Source organism: Argiope bruennichi, chromosome 8 (assembly GCF_947563725.1).
Source record: "Argiope bruennichi chromosome 8, qqArgBrue1.1, whole genome shotgun sequence".
NCBI classification, from domain to species: Eukaryota; Metazoa; Arthropoda; class Arachnida; order Araneae; family Araneidae; genus Argiope; species Argiope bruennichi.
Window position 1 is genome coordinate 20,418,621 of NC_079158.1, and position 27,684 is coordinate 20,446,304.

The 27,684-nt window shown below is 27.8% G+C and overlaps 1 protein-coding gene across 1 annotated transcript in view; it reads left to right on the forward strand.

Annotated features, from left to right (window-relative positions):
* The first annotated feature begins 383 nt into the window (after positions 1–383).
* Positions 384–27,684, forward strand: part of LOC129981279 (peroxidase-like) — a 60,414-nt gene continuing 33,113 nt past the window's right edge. Inside the window, exon 1 of the mRNA XM_056092051.1 lies at positions 384–523. Within this exon, the coding sequence (XP_055948026.1) occupies positions 495–523 (29 nt within the window). The 5' untranslated portion in view covers positions 384–494. The remainder of the gene's footprint in view (positions 524–27,684) is intronic.

The following is a 27,684-nucleotide window of genomic DNA, read 5'->3' on the forward strand; positions in this document are numbered from 1 at the left end:
GGAAACTACTTTTATATTTCCGAAAGAATGACATTGATCCCATATCAAATATAAATCAGTTGATTTTTGTCAGAATTAATGAAAATAAATTGAATTCAAATGAAAAAATATTCAATTCAATAAAGTATTATATTAAATCTCTTTTTTTTATTGTGAGTATTTGCATCACGATTCAGAACGCCTTTGAAAAAGAGAATCCGATTCTCAGAATAGCAAAACAATTTGCATGGAACTCTCGTTTTCTGTCGCCCATCGCTTTTTCCTCCCCACCTGGAAGAAAAGGTGAGAAGAAATTCTGTGCGCCACGGTGCGTGACCGAAATGAACTAGTTTTGGAATAAAATGTCCGTGTTTTGGCTGTACGTCACTCAAAACTCTCTCCGAAACCGTAAGTGGGGGACTTAACAGTTTTGTGCCAATGCCCTGCGTCTTCTGGAATACATGAGACGCTTTCTCACCTTCTCTCCACTGCTCGCTTGAATACTGCTCTTGAAAATGCTGTTACGAAGTTCAAACATGGATTGGTATGAGAACTGAAACTTATTTTTATTTTATCGGGGACTTTATTCTCTTCTGTTTATAAACATTGATGCGGTTAGATGCATTTATTAAAATTAAATTTAAATTGATTAAAAAATTAATTGAAATTAATTCAGGTCTTAGTATTTTAAAAATTTAAATAAAATTTGAATGGGAATAACATTGTTAATTTAATTCTATTCTTGAAAACTTGAATAGTTTCCCCAATTGTTTTTAGTGCAGCTTAAATATTTCTTAAACAGTTGCTGTGTATGTAAATTCTATAACACACCACATAATTAAATTTATAATAAGAATATTATAGATGATAATGAGTTAAAAAATAAAAAAAGAGTATGCTTACATATATGTAACGCTCTTATATAAGTACCCTTAAATCCATTATATGAGACATATTTAATAAATTAATTAAATTATTAATTTGTAGATCACGTAACATTTAAATATTAATTTTAAAAACTCATTTTTTATAGTATTCTATTAACCCTAACTAAAATTAGCTAAATTAAACAAATATTCCAAAACAATCCATGAAATTTTCTGAATGATAAACGGTATTTCCAATTTCAATAAAGACATCATCTTAATGCAAACTAGTTCTGTATATTAATTCGTGCAAATAACCTTAAGAAAAGTTTTTTAAGGTAATGTAGTTGCAAGAAAAAGATAGAGAATGTCTAGATAAATTCCTTAATATGCTAATAATATAACATATTTTTCAAAAATGTACCCATCTTAAATTATTTTATTATTATGCTAATGAATATAAACTTACACATTATAAAGATCTTTGAAAATCATTTCAAGAATGGCACATCATTATAGCTCTAAGAATATACTTTTATATAGCAAAAAGAAATTTTAATTTGCCAAAATTTCTTGTACACATTTGTTTTTTATTATAAAATACAAATGGATACAACCAAAACCACTTCCCACAAAATGAATGCTTTATTAAAGGTCAATCCAGAAATTCCGAGTTATTTTTTAAATACTATTTAACTACAGTAATGGATTTTCAACTACACTCATTATGCTCTTTTAGTTATTAGAATACTTTTGTTCATCAAACGTCTGCTTCACTAATATTGTGTTCAAATGTGTATGTTAAGCAATCTGGTGTCATAATATATAAATCTAAATGTATTTTCACGATGTACATAAAGTAATAAAAATATTAGCATAAAATAAATCATTAACATGTTAAAAAGGAGTTGCACTGTGAAATTAAATTGGCAGCAAGTAGATAAGTAGCGGCCGTGGTACAATAAGTTTTTCGCCCCTTGTCATTATCAGTAGTTTTGCAAGCACAAACTGCGTCTACGTCATGATATTATTTTTGCGCTCTTTTTTTTTCATATTTTTCATCAAAGGGAAGTATGCAAATTAATATTTAGCCATCATGGTATTCGGAACATCCATATCCTCCTTACCTCCCAATCACTACGCCTATTATTTACTGAAAGAAGGGCCTCATTATGGGCTCTGCCTAGGGTCTCAAAACACTTGAATCCGCCACTGTTTAACACCCACAGAAGTCATAGGAGTTCAACGGATAAGATGAATTTATTGTATTTAGTTTAAAATTGACTCCCAAATCAAATTTATTCGAGAGATATAAATTACTAATATAATTAATGTGAATTATGTATTGTAAAGCTTTCCAAGCACTTTAAAAACTATCATATAAAATTTCCAACTACTTGAACAAAATGATACTTACATAATGTAATATTTCAAGCCTTTATTACGTTAATTTTATTAGAAAACTCTAAATAAATAATCGCCTATTTGCTTATATTATTTTTTGTAAACTGAAAATCGTTTTTCATATTGGAGGGAATAGAAAAAAAACCCGCATATCTATTCAAGTTCTAGTTTAAAATAATGATAAGAGTTTTCAAAATATCTCAATCGTATTAATGAAAAACATTTTCTTCTATTTATTATTTCATGAAAATAATTTGAACTCCAAGCAAATTTTAAATATGTAGAGAATGTTGTTAAAAAAGAGAAAGAAAATAATTTTTGCTAATTGATGAAACAAACATGTGTCTTAATAAAAAACAATAATTTGTAAGAAATTAAATATAATTATGTTCTTTTATATGATTATTTATATCATTAATATCTTGTATATTATTTATATAATTATCTTTTTATATTCTATTACATGTTAGTTTTGGTAGTGGAAATATAAATATTAATGATCATTATTTTTCTTATTTTTTATAGTACAGATAATAAAAAAAAATCTATTCATATTGTACAATATTTATGTTTATTTTTATTTTATATTATATATAATTATAGCTCTATGCAAGTTCCATCTAAGTTACCTAAAATTACTTCTTTGCATCAAGAACAAAATAATCATATTGAGAATAAACAGCTCGGATAACTAAAATTTAAGTAAATCATAGAAAAAATCTAAATCGTCCCACTGCGATGTAAGGAATTATAAAATTTTAAACAAAGAGATTTAGCTTACAACACTCTAACAATTTGTGTTTGAAAATCATTCTTAAATAAAAAATAATAATACCCGATTAATTTGGAAATATCTCTCAATTTGATTTTGATAAATTCTATGCATATATATGTTTAGTACGATTATTATCGCAGTAAAGATTAAACAAAATCATTATAAATATATATTTTACACAAAATATTCTGCAAAAAAGTAAGTTTAATTAAAATTTAATTTATGGAATGACCAATAATGCAAAATTTCATTTTTAAGGTTTTTGACTTCGTTGATATTGGCCCTGAAAAAAAAACTGATCTACAAATTATTAACTTTAATATAAAATTAATAAAATTACTATGCTATTATAAATGCATTCAGCATTTCTATCAAAAATTTTTTATATTTTTTATTGTCAAGTATGTGAAAATATATTTAAGAATTATTGAATATCAGGGAAATATGTTTTATTTTGTGTCTTATAGATACTTTTGTTCTTAAAAAACTGTAAAAAAAAACAATTGACACATTATTTAGGATGCAGATATTTAAAATTAACTTAATATTTTCTATCTCTTTAAACTAAACTTTTACAATATTTTTCTTTTTTTCGTTCACTGTTGTCAATAACTGATCATATTTTAAAGTAATAAAGCAGCTAAACAATGTTTTATTTAATTAAGTTATCAAAGAGTAGGAAATTTAAAATTTAAAACAATTGCGAATGGCAGTTGGTTATTTTTTTGTTTTAGATAAAATCATTATTCATTAAAAAAAATTTAAGCAGACGAATTTAAATCAGCATTTCAAAAATATGCCTTGCCAGTATTATTGAATACACGTATTGTGAATAATTTATAATATGCACTTATATTTTAAAATAGAATATACTTACAACGCAGAGTGGCATTCAAAATATCAATCATATAGTTAGATTTTGATAAAAAAATATTTAAAATATAGTAATTGTATGACTAATGATGCGATTAGAATGAAAACTGATGTGAACATATATTCAAATAATCTTATAAAAAGAAAAAAAAATCATTTATACCTAATAAACCGAAATACAATATAAAATTTGAATGTTGTATATTGTGAAATAATATAGTATGCTATTTCGAAAAATAAAATAAACCTTGATAAAGATTGTAAATATTTTTGAAATAGGATTAGAAATAGTTAATGAAACAACATATTGCAATGAACAATAACTAAGTGAATGATGCCAAAAGCAAAAGGAGGGGAAAAAATTCCTTACTCAACTGATGGTAAAAATTATTTTTTATAAAAAAAGAAAGAAAATTGTTTCCTCTTAATTATTAGTTACTGTGTAGTTAAAAATCGGAGTATGGAAAAAAAACCTTCCAATGACTGACAATTTAATTAATTTTATTTTAAAAATCAACTTAATTCTCATTCAAGCATAATATAAAAATACATCCATTAGAAAAATTTTTATAGCCTCATTTTACTTTCTCCACACTTTAAATACATCTGTTAATCAAATGCAATTAAATTGTTAATCAAATGCATTTACAGTTTATAATTATTCCCGCAAAGCTTACAAACTTTAACACTAGGTTTACCAAGGGGCAATTCTGATCCCTCTGAGAAAACTTTTTATTCATTTTCTTCAAGAAAATTATTGATGTATTTTATGAGAATACATTAACTTATACTTACATTTATAAGACATATAATCTCACATGTTATCTTTTTCCTTTTTTAGTTTCGGAGGAATGTATATAGTATACCTACTTTTACCGAAGGGGTCATTTTGACCATTCGAATAAATATTGTTGAGAATACATACATTTATATTTAAACATGTAACGGCTTGATAGGGACGCACATAGATATAAATATGTGTTAGAGAAATAAGTTACAGAAATGTTATAGAAAAAAGTGTGCGTTAGTAAAATGAGTGCATATAAGAAGCAAGAAAACAAAGACGAAAGGAGAAGATGAAATAATGATAGAATCTATTATAGGTTGTTAGTAAGAAGACGCGTGAGTCAATGTTTTGGTAGAAGTAGATGGCAGAAGAATAGATAATCTTGAAAACCTAAAATAGAAAAAAAACATTTTTTTTTAGTAAATAAACACAGAGGAACTGCCTTTTCATTGTACCACACTTTAACAAATATATTGAAAATATAAAAGTTTTTTCTACTGTAACTTCATAATAGATAGGACAATTGATATTTTTTTCCAATTAAATATCGAAAGTCGAAATATTGAAAGTGAAATATCGAATATCTGTAAAAATAGGTATATGCCAACTCATGGTAAACCTAGTGTTAAATTTTACTTATTGGTTTCATCAAATTCGGACAAATAAGCAAATACACGCGTTTGGCTCATAAAGAACTGCTTCATAAACATCATCAACGAACGAATTAAGTACCATAATCAATCAAAGCAAATATTTCACAATCTAAGATAATAAAATTTAACGTCGCATTTAATAGGATAATTAAAGTAGGTAGCAGGAAAAGTAGAGGAAAAAAGAATTTTTTTCTCAACTCAACAAATGAAAGAAAGAAGACTGATTGAATTTTATGATCTACAATATCATTAAGAGCGGAAGTAGAAAAAAAACAGGGAAAAAAGGCCACTCACACAAATGCCTTACAACTTAATTCCTTTTATTAAAAGTTTTAATTGAAATTTTAATTATTGTTCATCCAAGCGAAGTTTTAAAGAAAATCAGTTTAAAGGAAATGCCTCTAAATGTCTGAATAAAAGATGGTTTCATTGTTTGTCGTCAAATGGATTAATTAAATGCCAGTTTACGATGCCAATAATTAGTAATTCAATTTCAGTGTGACACTTCGCTCCAGTGTTACAGCCTAGTACTTATCTGTCAGTATGAGAAACAATGTCTAGAATTATGAAATTTTTATCTGTTTCCCATGAATAAGCTCTTCCTTTATCTTGAAATACCATTTTACTTCAGATTATGATAACAATGGATGGGTTTTTCCTATAACATTTTTTTTTTACTCAAATCAACAATAAAAACTTCTAAATTCTTTCAAAATGTATATATTTAGTCAATTGGAGATCAATAGGAAATAATTGCTTGCCATGCAAATACTATGAAAAATAAACTACATAATTTGAGTGATCGTAATTGATAACAAATAAGATAACAATAGCAAGAACTTGTGATACACAAGGGTAAAATTGGACAAATAAGAGTGAATTGGTGTATGATAAGTCGATAATCAGTGTATTTGCATATTAAAATGAGCACTATCAAAGTATTTGCTTGCATACTTTGAAAATAGCTTTATCTTTGCTTGTAACATACAAATGAATGATAAAAATGTACCAACAACTTCACGAACCGTTAAATCAACTCGTGTTTATGAATGACGATAGTTTTTGAAATTACTCTAAAATAAGTAAACAGTTGAGAAATGATCGGCATTCCATTTTCCGAGTCGTTAACTTTGTTCATTCAAAAACCATTATTTTTTATTGTGAAAAAAGCTTGAATTATAGTTTCGCAGTTGTTATTTTGCTTTTATTGCTTATTGGGATTATATAGAAAAGAACTTTGAATCGAAACAAGTGTTTTGAAGGTAAGATTATTTCCAATAATTAATTCATATTTTTTTAAAGAAAATTTAGTGAAGATGTGTATTTAAACATACAGGCATATAAGTAATAAAAGAAACTATCTTAGAGTCTTGTGATGTTGTGGTGTTTTTTAAATAATTTTTAATAATCTCGAAATGCCTTTTGAAAAGGAATGCGTGGAAATAAATATATTGAAACACAAACATAAGAAATAGACATGGAATAAATCACGAGTTATTTTCTTGTATCATTATTGCAAAATGTTTCTTCATAATTGTTTGCAGTATTCACTTTTCTTTCTTATGGAACACCACAAGTACGTGGATAGGAAGTCACCGAATAAGTAAGCTGATTCTCTCTTCCCCAGATAAAAATATAATCAGTCCTGCTCCTGTGGAAGAGATCTAGCCGTGGCTGTGGAGGAGATATAGTGGAACCTCTGATTTGTTGTTAGGATTATTATAATTTCTCCCCAAGGCGTTAATCAATAGTAACATATGTTAAGAAAATTTTAGTAGTTGAAATATATTTTTGGGCGCACTCTCTTAGATGACACCACTTAATTAGTTGTTGCAACAGCATGTTTGCAAAAAATATATATGACAAAAAAAATTTTCACGGCATTTTTTTTATTCGTCAAATTGCGCATGAAAGCGATAACTGGTTGCATTTCTCATTATAATTAAATTTGTCTCAGAATTTGGGCAAAATTTGAATTATCCTCCAGATTGCCAGTTTTTTATTACGACGACGACAAGAACGGAATCTTTTAAGGAGTACATGAGATCTCAACCAGCAACCTTCTACGTAGATAAATTTTTTTTTAACTGTTAAAAAAATTTATTTAACTTATTAATTAGTCAGACATTTAGTCTTTTATTGTTATTTAATCTTTACTGCTTCACAATTAAATGAAATTCATGTGCCTTGAATTTATTTAACATCGCTGCGTAAGCTAGTTGGCGTGAAAACAGTTCTGGAATGAAACTCTATAATGCTTCAGAAATCTTTTATGAAATCATTTAAATATAAAATTATGTCCTACGTAATATTTATGTTAATACATAACAAAATAAAATTGAATTTTACCATTAGGAAAAGTAACATATAGTATATAACGCAAGAAACATTTTAAGCGGAATTGACATTCAAAACAGTTGTCTGTCATTGAAAAACAGAAATCACTCAATTGTTATCTTGACATATTACTAGAAATGGATACAACTAGAAATTGCTTGAAACATTAGAAATTTTCCGAAGTTATATTAACTGAGATCGAATCATAATCATTATTGTAATGGCTATCGATAAGAGTGGGAAACGCTGTAACACTTAAACTCTCAAAGTAGAGAATCCCTGATTTTTGCTAAATCAGAAATTGAAAGGTTCATGCAACTGGTAAGGTAAATTGGTTTTATTTTTAAGAATTAAGGCAGCATTGAAAAATCTATTTTTAAGTCGCGCATAAACTGAATTCATGAAATATACATATGTCATATTTTAAATTAAACAATCTGACACCTTTTATGGGCATTAATTCATTTCTCAAACTATAGCTGGTTACTTTACGTAAATTCTGGTAGATAAATTTTAAAATTGTACATTCTTCTATTTCGGAATTTCAATACTAATTGATATATTTTAAGGAACTGCCAATAAAATACGAAGTTTAAATCATTTTCAACGCCCATTTCTTTTTGTTGACACCATAAAAATGCATATATTTTGGTTGGAAAAATTGTTATATAAAAAACTGAAAAATTCCGGTTAGGGTAATAATATCTCTTCGTCTGTGACATGCCAAATTTTGCATGATTTTCAGACTAAATTATTCACTGCAATCGAAATTATTTAAGAACACGTAATTCCGGACAATAGTATTAATTTAACACTCTCCGAGTTTTATATTAGAATATTTGGAAAACCAAGCGTCATTTTTTTTTTTTTTTTTTTTTTTGTAAAATTGTGCTTTTCGGAAAAAATATTTAGATACGAATCACATACTGATTACATATGAATATTTTCCCACCTTAACTACGTATGAACTGGTCATTTAAATAAAAAGAAAATCATGACTGCAATTAGTTTAAACATGTTAGTCGAAACAATCTGCTATATTGCAGTACGAATTTTACAATTTGTCTATTACTATTTTTTTTTAACTTACAATCAATTTTACCATGGTGAATCTGGGTCCAAAATGGCGCTATATGACATTGTCAGTATAAGATTAGATAGAAAAAAGGCTATAATATTTAACTACAATTTGTATGCGTGTGTAAAATTCCATTTTTTCAGGTAAGGCACCTATATAGATAAATTTAAAATTCAAAATCTTATCTAAAAGATTATATATAAAGTGTATCTTTCCCAGATACACTATATATATATATATATATATATATATATATATATATATATATATATATACACACACAAGAATTGCTCTTTTAAAGTTAGAAGATTTAGCATTATTTAACTGCAAATGAAATACGCCTTTATCAATACAACATATTATTAATATCACAAGAAGCTTTGAATAGCATTAAATAGATCTGCATTCATTAATTCTATTATTCTTCTTAATTCAATAACTTATTATTGCTATTAACATTAACGATTTTAAAGTAGGCACAAAGCTGTAACAAATAAAATGTTGATAATTACCTTACTAATGATTACAATTCAAATAATTAAAAAATTAAACTTAGAAATGTTACAGTTTTCTAAAGCAGTTGAATTACCGAAAGTGAAAGCTTTTAAGAAATTCTAAGAGAAAAAAGCACGCTTAATGAACGATTTCTGGTTTTAGCACCAGTAGAGCGATTCAAATTGCACAAAGCTTTCTAGGTAACTGAAACTGCTGTTGGCGATTCTGGTTCGAAAAACCATTACTCGAAACGGTCTTTTAATCTCAAAATAATGCTTTTTTCACCAAACTCATGAAAATGGCTGTAAAAATTTCATCTGCCTCGAGCATATGGTGATAGTTAGTGAAACGAACTACATGAAATGTAATTGGAACAAATTCAGTCACGAAAAAAATTGCAAACCCTTTCAATAATAATTACACGTGCTTGTCAGTAATCGGTGCCTTGCTTTTGTATCATTGTTTGAGATACATTTTAAGTAGAAAGGTAATTTCTTTATATCAGTTTTATAAATGTTCATTTGGCATATACAATGCGCTTAACCAAGGTTTCTAATGGCATGAATGAAAAATTATTGGCCATAAATTTTACGAAGGAAATTACTGCCAACTGTTTTCATTTCTGTAAAGGTCGATTAAATGCATTTTGGGCATTGTGAAAGGCCCGCGATAATGTTCTTCTTAATGATTCTTTGTTGCCAAATTCACGTGGGCACACGCTACCTTGCTACCTTCTGTATTGCAAAAAGTAGAGTTAGCATTGATGTAAAAAATTAGGCTAACAAAGCCGTTGATATCTAAACAAATTGATTAGAATTATTCTTTACAGTTTGTACATAACGTGAAAAATTCGAGGTGTGTTCAAGGATTTTATGTTTCCAAGATATTTTTATTTTAAGTTTCGAGTCCATAAATATCTATGCACTTTCAAGATAATTTCGAAACTGAATAGCATTAAGTTAATTCGATCATAACATAATGTATTGCAAAATTGTGAGTAGAAAAATAGTCCCTCAGCTTAATTGTAGCTTACATTTGCACAAATACTAATAAATATAAACATATTTATTCAATTTAGTGCCAGATTTAAGATCACCGAGTGTATACAAGAAAAAAAAGCAAGGATTTTATTGATGCATATTTAAATTCTATCAATTCTTGCAGAATATCACCATCAAATGAATTAGTTTATTATTTTCTTGCAATGTTTAGTTTATTATTAGAATGTTTTCTTGCAAAGTTTCTTGACAAAATCTTCGAATGCTTTTGATTGAGTCAAGCTGATTTCTTTAATAATGATACTTAACATGTTGCCGCATACTTTTAACTTGACTATCGGGCTTAGTAACACATTGTTTGCCAATTGTTTAAGACTGTCATATGAAATTGAGCATAAGTCATACGTTTAAAAAATTATCATATTTTGTCACAGATTTTCCATGATAACCTTTGACGGCTCTAACCATCATTTGCTCATTATGACATTTTTTTCTTTTCTCAGAAAAAATGACGGTTATAATCGCCGTCATTTGCCTACATATCGCCACAACTCGGGCGGCTACAGCCGTCATTTGCAGCAACATGTTAAAAAACTTGGGATGTATGGTTGCTGAGTTTACCATGTTGGGGCCTGTAACTTTTATTTGTAATATAAATGGGAAACAATCATTTTATTAGTGGTATCCTTTTCTTTTTCATTGATATCCTCTCCTTCAGTAGAAATGTCATAATCAATCTACAGAGGGAGAATTTCAAAAACCAACCGCCATTCTTATATTACAAAATCTTAATCACTAAACATTACTGAGACTTTGGGAAATATCATGCAATTTAAACCAGAAATATCAAAATCACTTATATCAATTGATAAAAAAAAATGACCTTCCAAAAAATCCATAAACGCACAGCACCATTTCAAAAAAGTGTGTCAATTTTTGCAATTTGATATCTAGCATCAGGGTTGATCAGATAGCAGTTCAAAAGAGAAAAAAAACTGGCTTTCGTGTTCTTTTGATTGAAAGATACAATTTGGGATTTTTCTTAATTTGAAAATTCCATCGTTTATTTCTTAATTTAGACGCCGTCCTTCATAAAATAAGAGTATCCTTGTTATATGCGTAGCAAATATGTCACTTCATAGGTTAGGCGTGTGCCGTAAAACAGAAATATGCCCACCTGTAAGCTATCCCGGTGGCAGACTGTTTTTTGTATCCAAGGTCGAAAAAAAGGCGACTACTGAGATGGATCAACACCCCCTTAACGCTGTACTTCCGCACTGTATGCGAAACGTACTTGGTTCTAACTTGCACGTAAAAGTTGTTATTTCACAAATCATTAAATCATTACAACTTATGAAGGTTTTTTCGAGATTGTTTTGGATATTTCTTTTCATAAATGAGTGTTGTGTAGTTGTCATGAAAGAACCGTTATCGTTAAAGAATAATAAATAATTTAACTGAATTTTTTGAATATGCATGATTTACAATACCGTTAAAAAGCAAAACTGGATCGTTTTAGAGGACAAGGTTAATAATAAGGGTTTGTGGCAAATGTCCAAGATATTTGTATCTAGTTTTCATTTTATTATATTTGCATATTTAAATGTATCATTACTCTTTAATTAATTTAGCTGATAATCACAATCATTTTGACGCCTTGTTAAATTTAATGAATCGTGTTTCAGATCCAATTGAATGATCGTGTTTTTAAAAGAAATTATTGAAAATTTTTTATTGGTCGTTTTAAGGAAGAAGGGCTGTTGGAAATAAAAAAGGAAAGAAGAAATGCAAGGACAATTTGAAACATTTTAGAAATAAATCAAAAAATGAAATATTTTACAAAATAAAAATATCGGGAATTGCTCAAGTATTTTATAAAAACATAATTAATTGAATCGACTACTTATAAAACTATTTAAAAAAATTCAATAAATCAATCATATTAATAATATGAAAATTTTATTGAAAATGTGTAGATTGTTATATGAATGATATGGAAATTTGTAGTTTTTTTTTCTGCTACAACACTTGTGTATTTAAATGCTTTGATCATTCTTCTTATTCAAAAGTTCTATCTTGAGACAAAAATGAATTAACAATCTAAATTATGTAACGGTATGAATTTATCCTTGTTTAAAAATCTATAAACCCGTAAAAAATTTTATTAAAAATTTGTAGTTTGTTTCATGAATGATATGGAAATTTGTAGTTTTTTTTTCTGCTACAACACTTATGTATTTAAATGCTTTGATCCTTTTTCTCATTCAAAAGTTCTATCTTCAAGGAAAAAAAAGAGGTAACTGTCTAAATTATGTAACAGTATAAGTCTGTCCTTGTTTGAAAATCTGCAAATGCATAACAGGAAACTTTAAGCACGTGGGCAGTGTGTTGGTCACTACTGTAAACATTCCATCATAACATTTGATTTTTACGAACCTTACCGGAAGGTATAGGTCAATGATACTATTATTCCAAAGAATTCTTAATTAATGCATTTATTGAATGACAAAAAAAACCAGTGATGTCTTTTATATCGCCATGCAACAGTTGGTCACCAGCTTTAAGGTCACTAATAACCTACTGACCTGTCTATACTCATTAGCATAATTTGTTGCCCCACTAGTAAGCAACGCACTTAAACTTGGAACCCTTTAAAAGGAATCCTTGCTCTTGTTTTATTAAACATTCATTTTCATTAGTTTTGAATTGAAGATTTAAGCAAGATTAAAAAGCAGAAATGTATAAAATAAGAATTAGGCGAAAGAAAAATCGTTAGAATCAAACTTAATCTTACTGAGATGCAATAATCCCTTCCTATCACTAAAATAATAAAAAGTGTTTACATTTTGATGGCACATTTGCTAATCAAATTACTTTTCATTTCTTTTAACGTATCTTTTGTTATCGAAATTAAATCCTAACTTTGAAGATAAGAGATTGCCAGTATTCATTCTTTTTTCAAAGTTAAATTTATTATAATTAATGGTTCATGCTTATCGCTTTTACAATATAAATTTGACATAACCTCCTTAGTGTCGCTCTGTGAACGTCCAAATGCTTTAAAAAATCCTAGAAGTGGATATTTTCACTCTTAGATTAGCGACCGACTCTTCCCTTGAGACGAACCTTGCAATTTTGAGCAGTCGTCAAATGACAACATCGAAAAGTATACAAGTAATCACATTGTATCATATTGTTAGGGTTCCTAGATTAAATTCAACATGAGTCACTATCACATAATACTGGTATTAGAAATTATAACCTGCAGTTTATAAATGAGGATGTATGTTTGAAGTCGAAACTGTATTGCCAAGTCACAGCAATATTTCCGAATGAATTATGAACATAAAGATTAATATACACTGTTCTGAGCCGAATTGTGCGTAAACTGTTAGCGAACAACAAAATTCGATTTGATTTGTAGACTTGGTTTTACAGATAGAGATGCAAGTCTCATCGAAAGTTTGTAGATAGCGTTAAATTACATTCGAACATCTTTAAATCACTTTCAGCTCACTGTTATCCGTTCACGTCGCAGATTACCGACATTTGTTCGCGAGTATTTCATATATGTTTATATGTCTTAATTTCAACCGAACCTCCTGTGTATAATAATTATAATTTAAGATTTTTAAGTTTTGATAAAGAGCATCTTCCAGAACAAAATATTAAATGTATTAAAACTTAAACTAAATGTATTAGAATTACTTAAAGATGACGACTAACATTAAAATAAAAATAAAAAATTCTAAGTAGTCATTGAATAACAGTGTTTTAAAAAATATAAATTGTATTAATGCAGTTTTTAAAATCAAAATATACTTAGATTTATGCGAAGATGTTGGCGAATTCTTAACTGTTAATGAAATAAAGCTTTTTTTCTTCAGAAAGTGATATCTCCATATTAATTGCAGATTTCATTATCTTTCTGATAAAATGCATGACTAAGAAACAGAAGCGTACACTTAAAATTTAATATTTCACAGTGTGCATTTAAGACGGTGAAAGCAAATTTATAAAATACATTATGATTGCGACTCAATGCATTTTTTTTTATTTATTAATTTATTGCAGTCCTAAATACAACTGTCATAAACATCAGTAAAAAGTCATATACATTTGTAAAAAAATTAAAACGATTTAAATTAATTGCATATATTGGTATAATTTTTACATTAAAACTAAATACCCTTTTGATTATAGTGAAATACATGGTCATTCCAAAGAAACATATTAGTAATGAGAAAACAAACAAACAGAAAGCTTAAAATAATTGAAAAGAATATCTATTTTTTGTTCATCTAATATTATCAGATTTATCTAGAATCAATTGATATATCCCAAGAACATAGATATATTATTTTCTAAAATCTCTATTAAATTTTGAAGGAACTTGGATTTATTGTTTAAAGACAAAGATTTATTTCAATCACTTTATTAAATAACTAATTCTTGTATTGATTTTTCGTAACCTTTTTTTATTCTATCGTAATCAAAGTAAAAGATGCGTTTTTGATGTGGAGAGAAATTTATATTTTAATGCTAATATTTAAGATAAAAAAGTATTATGAATAACTCCATATGTATATTTAACCCTTTGCACACGGAAAAGTAATTCGATGCATAATTATTCACCTAATACAAAAATTTGTTTATTGCTCTGAAAAATAAGTATACATAATTGTTTTCAGTCAAATTTATATCTTTTTACCATTCTGTAGGTGTTTTCAACATTGAAAATTGAAAAATAAATAAATAAAATGTGTAAAAGATACACCATCTTGAATGGTGAGTAAGGCCATCCGAGCGCAAACTGTTCAATAAGAAATATAGCTACTTCCAATCGCACAAGCACATACTATATACCATTTAAAACGTCTATAACCTTAAAATAAATATAAATTGTAAAGAATAATAATTTTTTTAAAAAAATTTATAGCTTTTACATTTATAAAAATTAAAGTACTTTGCACTAAAAGGATTTGTAATGTGTTCGTTCCGATTAAGATTGTTATTCCATATGAATACGCAACTGTAACACATATTTCAATCGTATATGTAATGTTCTTTGGAATATGAATATTTTTCCCCAAAATATTCAATCTCTTACTGACTAATATTTTATCTTCATCCTTTAGATATACACCAATAAAGAAAATAGAAATTGTTTTATATAAAACTTTCACTAATTTGTCAATAATTGTGACAAAATAATGACATGTTCATGTCATCTGGTTATTAACTTTATAAATTTACACTTTTTATTATACAATCATTTCTTACACAATTTATCATTCATAGAATGTCATATTTAATTGATTGATTAGTAGTATTATCAATTACGTGCAAGTGTAAAACGTGTAATCATGATCAATTGAACTGATATGCGAATGAATTTTCTTTTTATTAACTTATATCTATCGAGCCATGTTCGCAACGATTGGGTCGTGAAACGTCATTGGATGACTTTTTCACCCTTCCATTTTTCTAGAACAGGTTACAAAAAAAAAATCTAGATGGTGATAGAAATATATCAATTTCAAATTTATCATCACACTTTTGTTACAGACTCTGAATTCTGAAGAACAAAAACCTGAAAAATTCATGCCGCATCCTGACATTTTAAATGTCGTTTTTGTATACAGGCAGCTATTATTTTCTATTTCAATAGGGCGGGCTTTTTCCTCTCTTCAATTATACATCGTTGATTTAATTTTAAAACCTTGTAAATACATTTTGTTTTATGAAAATGCAATTTACTTGTATTCTAATAAAAAAATGAAAAATTTTATTTTAAAATCTTCGTAAGTCAGTTCATCTAATTAATGCTCCTTTTAAAAATTTTAATTAGAACTCATAAAGGACATCAAATGTTTAGATTTCTGTCAAAATTTGAAACCATTTACAGAAACTTATTCTTTGAATCCGATTAGAAGAGAGCACAATATTTATAAAAGGTAAACTACTTGATAAATAAAATTTGGAACACACTTTTAGCATCTAAAGTATTGATTCATATCAAATTTTAAAACAAATTCGTTCAAAGCTTGACTTTGTCTATATTTTCGCATACATGCGCAGACGATAACTGTTTGTTTGTTTTGTTTAGTTATATTAACGTTCCGTTGTAAAGCAACACTAGGGTTATTTTGGGACGGACCTCGTCATTTTGAACCGCGGTCAGATGACGAGGACGACACCTGAACTGGCACCCCTCTCTCCACACCACACCACACCACACCAGCGGGAGAACGTTTGGCATGACGGATTTAACGTGCAACAGACCTCCTTACACGACGGTTCTTTGGTGGAATCGGGTCTCGAACCTGAAACCCTACGGCTCACAAGCCAAGACCTTACCACCAGGCCACCGCGGTCTGCAGACAATAACTGAAAAACGTGCAGAGATTTATATAACTGAAATGTTCTTGGTGTTCATATTAGTTACTAAAATATTAGTTCTGGGGCGAAGATTTGCTCAATTCTGCGTCAATCGATAAAACTTCGTCCAAATTATATATTTTATTTTCTTCATTAGACTATAAAACATAAAACACTCTGTGTGGGTGTTTTTTTAAAGGTCTGAGCATTTGCGGCCAAATACATTCATATAGTGAGATGCGATAATATCTTTACTATGGATTATGCGATAAAGTTTCATGAAATTTACTCCCTCTGGTTTTATACTAGAGTTTTGATACAAACTTGTTACATTTTTTTTTCACATTTAAACTTCTAAACATTCTAGCATTCTTCTAAACATTTTTTTTTCACATTCTAAAAATCTATACAATTCGGAATAAATTTTAAGGGCAGCAGTAGAAATAAAATATATCTATATAATTGGTATATATTTACACAACACGAAAAGAAAGGAAAAGTTGCTTCACATCGGTGACATCGGTGTCGTTATCTCAAGAATACCTTAATAACTATTAGCTTATTTTTTTCTCAAAAATTCTTAACAATTTTCTTTTTTTAAACTAATCTCTTCTAATCCTTCTTTATGCTAATGGATTTGTTGTAAAGTAATAAATAGGATAGAATTTCTGCATTCTACGGATGATGGTAACTTGCTCAGGTCCGTCGATAGATTCCCACTTCCAATGGCTCTAAATATAATAAATAAAAAATCAATTTATAAAAAGTTACCTTATTAATTTAAGAATAACCGAATTTAATCAATATAAGATTGGAATTACTCTTTCTGAAATTAGATTTTTTTTAAAGGGTAAAAACTATAAAGCTTTAAAATAAATACTCGGATCTAAACATTAAGAAATAATATTTCTAAAGTAATAAAACTATCTGCAATGATATATTGATAAACAATAATAAAATGGTTTCCTATTTAATAAAAAAGGAGCAAAACATTGCAAGACATTTTTTAAGGAATTTTGTTTTATACGTAATAAGCACTCTTCATAATTATTAATTAAAAATTTGCTAATCGACTTTCTACCTGAAGCAATTTAAAGTAAATATGTGTTAGATTCATATATATGAGGTTATAATGAGACAAATTTTGAAAAAAAAAATACTCTCTTCTTTAATTTAAAGGCTTGAAACTTCTGACTTCGAACATCTTGTATGAAACTTCTTATAAATAATTTCAATGAGAAAAACATTTTTGAATCCTTTTTGTTTTATAGAAAAATGTTGATTTAACGCCACTTAAACGGAAATAATTTAAATTTCCAGTACTGAAAATTATAGCTATAATCCAGTATGTTCTGCGTTTATTAACAAGTTTCATCTCATTTGAAAATTTAAAATTTATAAATCTCTTCATTTTAAATGAATTGCGGATAACAAAAGATTCATATCTAACACATATTTTACTGATTCTCAATTAATACATATTTGATGATACAATTTAATACTCAACTGATACATATTTTATTCGAAGCAATTTATTCCTTCACCAACAATTTACAAGCAATTCATTAATACATATTAAGGCCAAACACATCTAAAGTTAACATAGTTAATGTAAACGACATACAATTTTTATTTACTATCGTTTTCATAATGATTTTTATCTTTTAAGAACTAGAGACCCTCTGTAGAGGTTGTTGTTTCATGTTTGTAGAAGTGGAGTTATTAATTGATTTTACACCCTCAGTCTTATGCCTTGGAACTATGAAATATTACATATTTGTGTATTATTAATTGCAAGTATACTATTTTATTATTTTTAGAATTTATCATCAATGAATTAGTTTAATAAAATTGAATCCTCTGCTGGATTACCCATTTGGTTTTAATTTTGAAATACAACTATTTTAAGATTTAATAATGAATTAAAGTCTAAAAAATAAAAAATAATAATTACAAAGGGATAAAATTCATTTTTCAAAAATCCATCCATATAATTGCAGCATTTCATTTTTGGGTAAAAAGAAGCATGTCTTTCTTTTTTTGTTTCAAATATATTTTTTGAATGTTGTCTCGTATCTAGACATTCCAATTCTCTTTTTTTTTAAGATATCAGTTACAGCATTTCAAATAAAATGTAAATAATAGGTTAAAATTATCGAATTAAACCAATTTAAATTAAACGTGATACCACTGATTTTTAATTGCTTACATTTTTTAATGGAAATGCTCGCTATTCTTGAATTTAATTTAAAGACAACTTTTTTATGCCTAGATTTTTAAGCAATAAATGTAAGACGATATCAAAATTGCTTATGAATTGTAGAAAGGAAGTTGAAAAATGAAGGTTCTTTTGCCAAGAAATCAAATAAACAAGCGCTCATAATTTTTCTCATAAAAACTCCCAACTAATAAACCTGTCAACAAAATATTCCTTTATTTCATTTAAGATCTAATAGTGATTTGAAATCGGTGTAAAATTGATAAATCTATCGAGAAAATGCGATAACAATCCAAAAAACTGCATTCTTAAAAGATTTAAAAAGTCCCTTTTCTATATCCTATGGTTCGTCAGTTTGAAATGGAAGGATATATTTAAATAAAAAGCAACATTATTTCTTCCGTAGTTTAAATCGGATCTCCTCACTTCATTTCGAATTAGCAATCCTCTTACTGGATCACGTAATTTGTCAGTGGATTTTTTTTTTTCTGATAACAGTTAATGTAACCAACAGATCCTATTAAAGTGCCAAGAGCATACAGGAAACATACAATTTCGTCATTAATCCTCGTTTCTTCAATTTCCTAATGCTTAACTCTTTGTTCCAAGGAAATAACACGATCATTTTGAATGATTGGTGACATACATCTCATTTCAGATCCTAAAGGGATTGAAACATTTACCTCATATTTGATATTAAACGATCCTATTTTGTTTGATGTTAGTAAGCTTCGGAACAAGGAAGATGATTTATCAGTTTTATTTAATCATCTTTAATTAAAAAAGTTATTGACAAATTACTGTCTTGAGATGTAAATTATTCTGAAAAAACATCAAAGAGTTTATACTTCAATTTAAAAATTTATTCGATTGAAATCGATTTAAATTATTAGCATCTAATGCTACAATAATTTAACAAGAGAGTTAGGAAACAATTTAACTGCTTAAAAATTTAGAATAAATATCAAAATTTTAACTTAAGTCTGCTTTGATCTTATTGATTAAAACACACTTTTATAATTATTTTTTTTATTTCCTTACTGTATTTAAAAGTACAGTTTAAATCAATATGACACCTGCACTATTGCGAATGTATCATTTAGTGTAGATTTTTTAGGGAGGTACGGTATTCAAAATTCATTTTATCTAATTGTATTCAAAAGAAGAGCGTAACTCTGACAAAAAGCAGTAGATTATAGAAATATTTAATTATAGATTAATCAAATTTTCATTATTTAATAAAGTATTATCCTCTTTTCTGTATTTAATCTGCACTAAAACTTTACTAATGATTCAAATATAAAGTTAGAAATTTAAAGGAAAAATAATTCGATAAATAATATTTTAAGGTGTAATTCATTCATTCAGCAGAATTGCTTGTATCTAGTACTAAAGTCTTGCATTACACATATTTGAATTTTTTAGGATAAAACAACTCATTTAATGAGAGCTCAAATTTATAAATAAATCACTTAAATATGCAAATAAAATTACTTTCAACATTTATTTCTTTTACTTTTAACATTTCTTTCAACATTTATTTCTAATTTTCAACACTTCGTTCTTATTTTCAACATTCCTTTTTTCTTTCTTTTACTTTCAACATTTATTTCTTTTGCATTATTTCCTTGGAACAAAGAATTAATCATAAGGAAATTGGTTAACCTCAATTGGTTAAAAATATTTCTGCTTTTACTGAAAACTCCTTACACTTATTTATCAATCATATTTTAAAAATAAAATCGACGAATATGTTACTGTTTTAAAAAGAAGTTCGAACATGTTACAGTTTTATTTTATTCTAAAACCTTAGAATAAAATAAAATATAAATCTTTAAGAACGCCTGTATTTTTTCCTATTTGTTATATTATTTATATTATTCTATTTTTATGATTGAAAATAGTTTTGCCATTACAGTTCACTCGAACATCCTTTTAACATCCTATTTAACTACCTTTCTTTTAAATTCAAAAGTCGAAAACACCTGAAAATTAATTTCATTTTTTAATATTAAGCTCGAACTAAATTAAAAGACAATAGAATTAACAGTACACTTTGTTCAAGGAGGGAACTTAAAGCAATTAAAAATAAATATAGAAATGATTAAAACAAGGTCGGAAAAAAATTTCCGCATTCTCTTACATCTTAGAATATTTGTGGCAAAATCTATTAAGTTCAGTCTTGTTTATTGTTGAAAGCTTTGTAGCACAGTACTTAAATATTAACGTTTATGTTCAGGCCTCTGGACAATCCTAGTAAATTCCTTCTTTCTACACGGCTAAATCTTATCACCTGTTGATAATCAATTGCTGTCTTAAGTTCAATGCTTCATTTAAACTTCAATTCATAAATATAACACTTAAGAATTAACGACTGAAAATGCTCTGAAGGCATCTTAAATATGAAAGCGTTAACGTAAAACTTTGAAAGCAACTAATTGTTGATTTGGACCTGATTGTAGCTTAACAATATAGAGGAAACTGTTGTGAGAGAAAAAAAAAGTTTATTTTAAATGCTTGTGTCGTGATAAATACACAAGAGTATCACAATATACAGGAAGTAGAAAATGTTCAAGAAACGTTATTTGTGTAAGAAAGCTTCAGGCGATATTGAGCTAATTTTGTACATTGATTGTATTTCGTTTAAGTCCTTACATAATATAGATACTTTTCTTTTGTGAGCTAAATATACTTCTTTTAATTGTTTTCTAAGGTAAATAGTCGCTGTTTGTTCTATTTATTGCTTATAGCTCCATTTTGTTGGGAAATGATATGGCTTGTTACAATATGTAAACAGAATTTTATTTTTGGAAATGAGGTCGACGATATCCAATTGAGTAAAAAAACCCCTAAAATCAAATGCGAATAAAAGATTTTAATTCAAACTGACTACTGGAGTTCTCTTGACGTTTTAATTTGAAGTAATAATATGCTGAAGATACAAAATAAAACTTGTGTTTTTTTGTTTTTCAAGTGAAGTATTTGGAGAATATTTATATTTTTAATTAAAGAAGTATGAAAGATAGTTTGCGAACACAAACTCTCTGAAAATATTGATTTTTTTAGTTAAAGCTTACTTAATATTCACATAAGTATGCATGTTTAAAACATTATTTTAAAATTTTAACGTTTAAAGTGCTACTGATCAGATTAGCATTTCGGTAACAAGTGATCCGTAATATAATTGATTTTATGCGCCGTAATTTTCATTATTTTTATTTTTGATAACTGCAATAATTATGTGTTTGGGTATAAGGGTTTGAATTTAACATAGATGTTAAGCGTGTATGATTAAGAATGAATGCTGCATTTGCTACGAATTACAACTCGATTTGCAATGCAATAAACTAGTCTTCTCATCTACACTTTTATTTTCTCGTTTATGAAATATAAGGGTAGTACATTTATTGTCAAAAAACTCGAACTCTTGATTTTGACAAATCTCTACGTTTCAGATTCCCCGAGTTCGAAAAACGCACTTTTAGCAATATCTCTGTCAATCTGTCTGTGACAAAGATAACTTAAAAACGCTTTGAGTTGAGATGAAATTTGGTATATTATCTTTAAACCAAATTTGTATATATTTTTAATCAACTTTTGAACGAAATCAATTCAAAGTCTGTATAGCTTAGCTACCTGAATATAAATTTACGCGATAATTGCAAAACAAAAAGAAGTAGATAAAATTTAGTACACTGTTTAAACATCAGAACTGCAGATCGATCAAATTTTGTATACAGTTTAACCATAGAACTGCAGATCGATCAAATTTTGTATACAGTTTAACCATAGAACTGCAGATCGCTCAAATTTAGTACACAGTTTAAACATCAGAACTGTAGATTGATCAAATTTAGTACACAGTTTAAACATCAGAACAGTAGATCAATCAAATTTAGTACACAGTTTAAACATCAGAAATGTAGATCGATCAAATTTAGTACACAGTTTAAACATCAGAACTGCAGATCGATCAAATTTAGTACACAGTTTAAACATCAGAACTGCAGATCGATCAAATTTTGTATACAGTTTAAACATCAGAACAGTAGATCAATCAAATTTAGTACACAGTTTAAACATCAGAACTGTAGATCGATCAAATTTAGTACACAGTTTAAACATCAGAACTTGTAGATCGATCAAATTTAGTACACAGTTTAAACATCAGAACAGTAGATCAATCAAATTTTTTACACAGTTTAAACATCAGAACAGTAGATCGATCAAATTTAATACAAGATCGATCAAATTTAGTACACGGTTTAAACATCAGAACTATGATCAAATTTAGTACACAGTTTAACCTTTTCTAGGGCCGTGGGAAGTATGCTTCCCACCAAATGTATCGATCTTTGTATGAAATTATGCAGTTCGGCATAAGTTCTGACAAATTTTTTTAGTAAGTCAGAAACTTAGATGCTTCAGTTCTTTATCTCAGACAAAAGGATGTGTCTTGATTTGTTACTTAGTTATTAATTAACCAAATTAATTAATTAATCAAATTAAATTTATCTAATAAGCTAAATGAATCCTTTTCTTATTCTAATTTCAAGCCTAAAAATATTTTAACATAATATAAAAATATTTTAACACAATATAAAAAAATGGCGCTTTAAACATCAGAACTGTAGATCGATCAAATTTAGTACGAAATCCGTTAAGGGGTTGACCTTCTGTCTAACTGTACTTTCACAAGCATGCAAATGCGATAACTCAATAGCATAATGACTTAAATATATGAAACTTGGTATGTTATTTTGTGACTGCAATAGTAATTCTGTGTGAAATCTTGGTTTCAGTCGATTAGTCTAAAATACAAATTCGATTTTAGGATACTATTAACCGCATGCCAAGGATTAAATGCCAAACATTCGCCATATTTGGTAACTTTTATTCGCCACTACCTGCAAAACATTCACCGATGCTTTACCGAAGGTTCATAATTTTATGTGAGGGAAGGAAGGCAATTGGCAAATAATAACTTTATTTGAAAGTATGCAAGAAAGTTATGGAGGAACCATTATTTTATTCATTTTTATTACTAAAAGACTGTTGCGTCATTAATAAGCAATTCATGAATGTTTTTAAATAAAAGATCTGCTTCATAAAAATGTGTATAAAAATTTATCCTTATTCAATAGAGGATCATAAATGTTTCCGCATGGCTTAGAGAATCGAGAAGTGATTTTGCATTCAATGCCATCGGAGGAAATAGCAGAGAAAGGAAGCGATTAAATTTTTAAGGAAGTAAAGCCAAATGCATGTTGCAGAATTTAAGCAACAAAGCTTTCATGCCATAATAACCGCCGCTCCACATCAAAAATGGTACTTGAACTTACCATTCTACTTAATTAAGCGTGTCGCTTAGGAATCATTTTTCATTGCTGATTTCATAAGAGGATATTGGAATGGATTGACGTCGTTGAAATGTTTTCTATTTCATTCCAAATTATAATTTTTCTTGCATTTCTGATGCAAAACACGAAAACGAAAGGAGAACAAAAAACTAGATCAAATGAATTGTTGTGGGCTGAAAACATGATAAAAATGTTCTTGTTAAAAGATTATTTTACAAAAAAAAAATTTTTAATTTATGAATAAAAATCAATGCAACAGTAACGATATCTCGGATATATTTGAAATTACTTATTCATAAAGAATGTTCTTTTTATACGCATATTAAGCACGTTTATTTCATTCTGCTTATTATAATTGATTTTATTAATTTAAATCAAATTATTTCTTTTATATAACTTGGATAAACCTTGGAAAATGTATAAAAAGTTTGATTAATTTTTATTAGAGATTTGAGCAAGGCTAAAATGATTTGAATATAAATTTTTATTAATTACTCCTTAACCATTAAAAATAGCGTATGATTTATACTCTTTATTCTTAAATGTAAAGATAGTAATAAATATAAATATTTTTATCTATCCGTAAATGTTTAACGAAACACCATGAAATTGGCAAACTTATTTTTAAAATTGCAACAAACTTTTAGATGTAAAATTCAAAAATAGCCATTAGATGGCTATTTATAACTAAACTGAAATGTATATGCTGCTTTTAAAAATCATGTTTCTCGCATTCAGCAAAAAACCTTTTTAGGGTTGTAGGAAGTATGCTTCCCACCAAATTTATCAATCTTTGTTATGTTAATTTTATGTAGGTTGGCATAAGTTCTGACAAATTTTTTTAGAAAGACAGAAACTTAGAGGCTTCAGTTCTTTATCTTACACAAAATGATGTTTATTGGTTTGTTACTTAAATATTAATTAACCTAATTAATTAATCAAATTAAATTTATCTAATAAGCTAAATGAATCCCTTTTTTTATTCTAATTTCAAGTCTAAAAATATTTTAACATAATATGACTAGAAAAAAATGGCCCTTTAAAGAGTTAAACAAGTGCAACGAAAAGAATCTTGTCTGTTACTTATATTTTTCCAAGAAAAAAAAAACCCTTGCAATTTATTTGATGGTACTTTACTTGTTAAATCATTTTATGAAAATGATGATTCCGCACTAAAAACTTTGGGGAATTTTCAAACTTTGTAAAACAACTAGAAAACTGAAGAAACCATAACTTTGGATAATCGCTTTGAAGCGGATGAAAATCTGATTCTGTAGTAATCAATGAAGATGGTTCACTGAACCTTTTGAACTGTCCAAGCATACATCACCTTACATTAACATAAGATCAGCAGAATGCTTCTGATCACATGATTCCTCGAGAAAATTATGTAATTATCCAAAATTATGCAATCATGAAAATTATGCAATAGAGATTGGCACATGATTAGTGATTTTTATCAGATGCCTATCCTAGTCGTTTAACGTTCTGAATGGAATTCCTTAATCACTGTGAGTTCGATATAAATTAGCTCGTATGGACTGATGAACATTTTCAACTGGTAGATATGAACATCGTCCTATCTGTAGAATCTGAGATGGAAAATATTCTCCTTCGATATAACCAACATGGATAATTAACTTAGTTATCTTAAATTACAAACAATACAATATAAATAAAATTTGCATTATTAAAATCACACTATGTTTTGAGGACAGTATAATAAATTTTATCTAAAATTTTGCTCAATTTGAAAGGATTTAAAGATTTTATGAAAGAAAAAAAAATGTCAATTTTACTTTAGATACAACAAACAAAAGTGTTATTCTAAACTTTTATTAGAATTTAATAAAAATTAGCAAATAATAATAAAATTAAATTGGCATTTTTGGAAAGATAGTATTTTAAATTTCAATCAGTAAACATTTTTGAGGAACTCTAAATTTTTGCTTAATTTTTATCTATTATATCTGTTATCAGCCAAACCATTCATCTAATTTCGCAATTTTTTTTTATTTTCTATGAATGCTCACGATCCTTAGATGTGCCATCGATTATCAACCACCTCGGTCTCGTTCAAATTCGAGAAAATCTAAAAAAATCGATTTATTTTAAAAAGCACAAAAATTTGTTGATAAAATCCTGTAGCCTCAACCGCTGTAACGATTTCGCCATTTTTTATTTCATATGGAAAGTCATCTCCTAGATCATCAATGATCACCTTGACAATGAGAGGCAGATAAACTCCTGCTGACGAATTTCATCCAAAATTTTATAGTAAACTATAATTTTTATATAACTATTATCTAAGATCTATTATCTAATTGTATATTTCTATCTTATTATGTTTTTGAATTATCGCATTTGGGGACAGATACAATTTGGGGGAAATACCAAAAATGCATATCTTGGACTAATCACGTTTTTGAATTATCGTATTTGGGGACAGATAGAATTCCAAGATCAAAACTCAAAGATCCAAATCCCTCTGCCGAATTAGATAATTACAAAGCTTCTCTTTATATATAATATGTTTAGGAGAAAAATTTGCTCCCATAAATTAGGAGAACAATTAGCCATTTCGTTCCATATCCTGAGTCAGCTCGCCCCACCCCCTCCAAGAGGAGCGGAACGCATGCAAATCCCATTTCGTCATTCTTCATTGGAATGTTCCAATGGAAATGAATCGAATTCGGGTCACTAAACTTTACGATTCCAACTTAGCGTGAGAAAAGAATTCATGCTCACGCTACGTCCATTCTATTATACTACAAAAACGTGCAAACATCGTGTTACACGCCTGGGTTAGGACCAAAACTAGAAATGTTATCTGTTCGATAATTTTCGAACACCGGTGTAGGAGTAGGACAGTGTGATTCTTTTCATCAGTTCGATAGAGCTGACTGATTTGCTTGACGATCGGTTTTCAGCCAAAGTCGGCTTATTAAGATCATTGCGGCGATTTAAAATAATGATTAAAAAGGGAGATTTTAATGCTTGGATGAACGCATATGAAGCGAAATGAAAGGGTTGATCGTCGATAAAGAGCCGAGATAGAAAGGGAAAGACGCTGCTTCGCGTTGAATGTTTTGTAAATCCTCAGACTTAAGAAAAAAAGAAAATTCAGAACTGCTTTATGAGAAGATTAGTTCTAATGGCCATATCATGAATATTTACGAGTAAACAACATTTTTTTCTTGGCACAAGCGCAAGTATTTTAATATATTATACGATTGAGTTGACATTTAAATGAGCAGATTTAAAAAACATATTAAATATAATGAGAGTATCAAGTTGAATTATTGATTAAAAGTCTTTTTTAATATTTGTTGCTGAAAGTTTTTAATTTATAATGAATAAATAATCAATAGAAGAATTTCCGTATCATTTGGAATAAATACTGAGATTCTGCTTTAAGCCGCATTGAAAAGTTTAAAATTTTAGTTTTTAGAATGTCAAGAATAATATGGCATTCCAGCA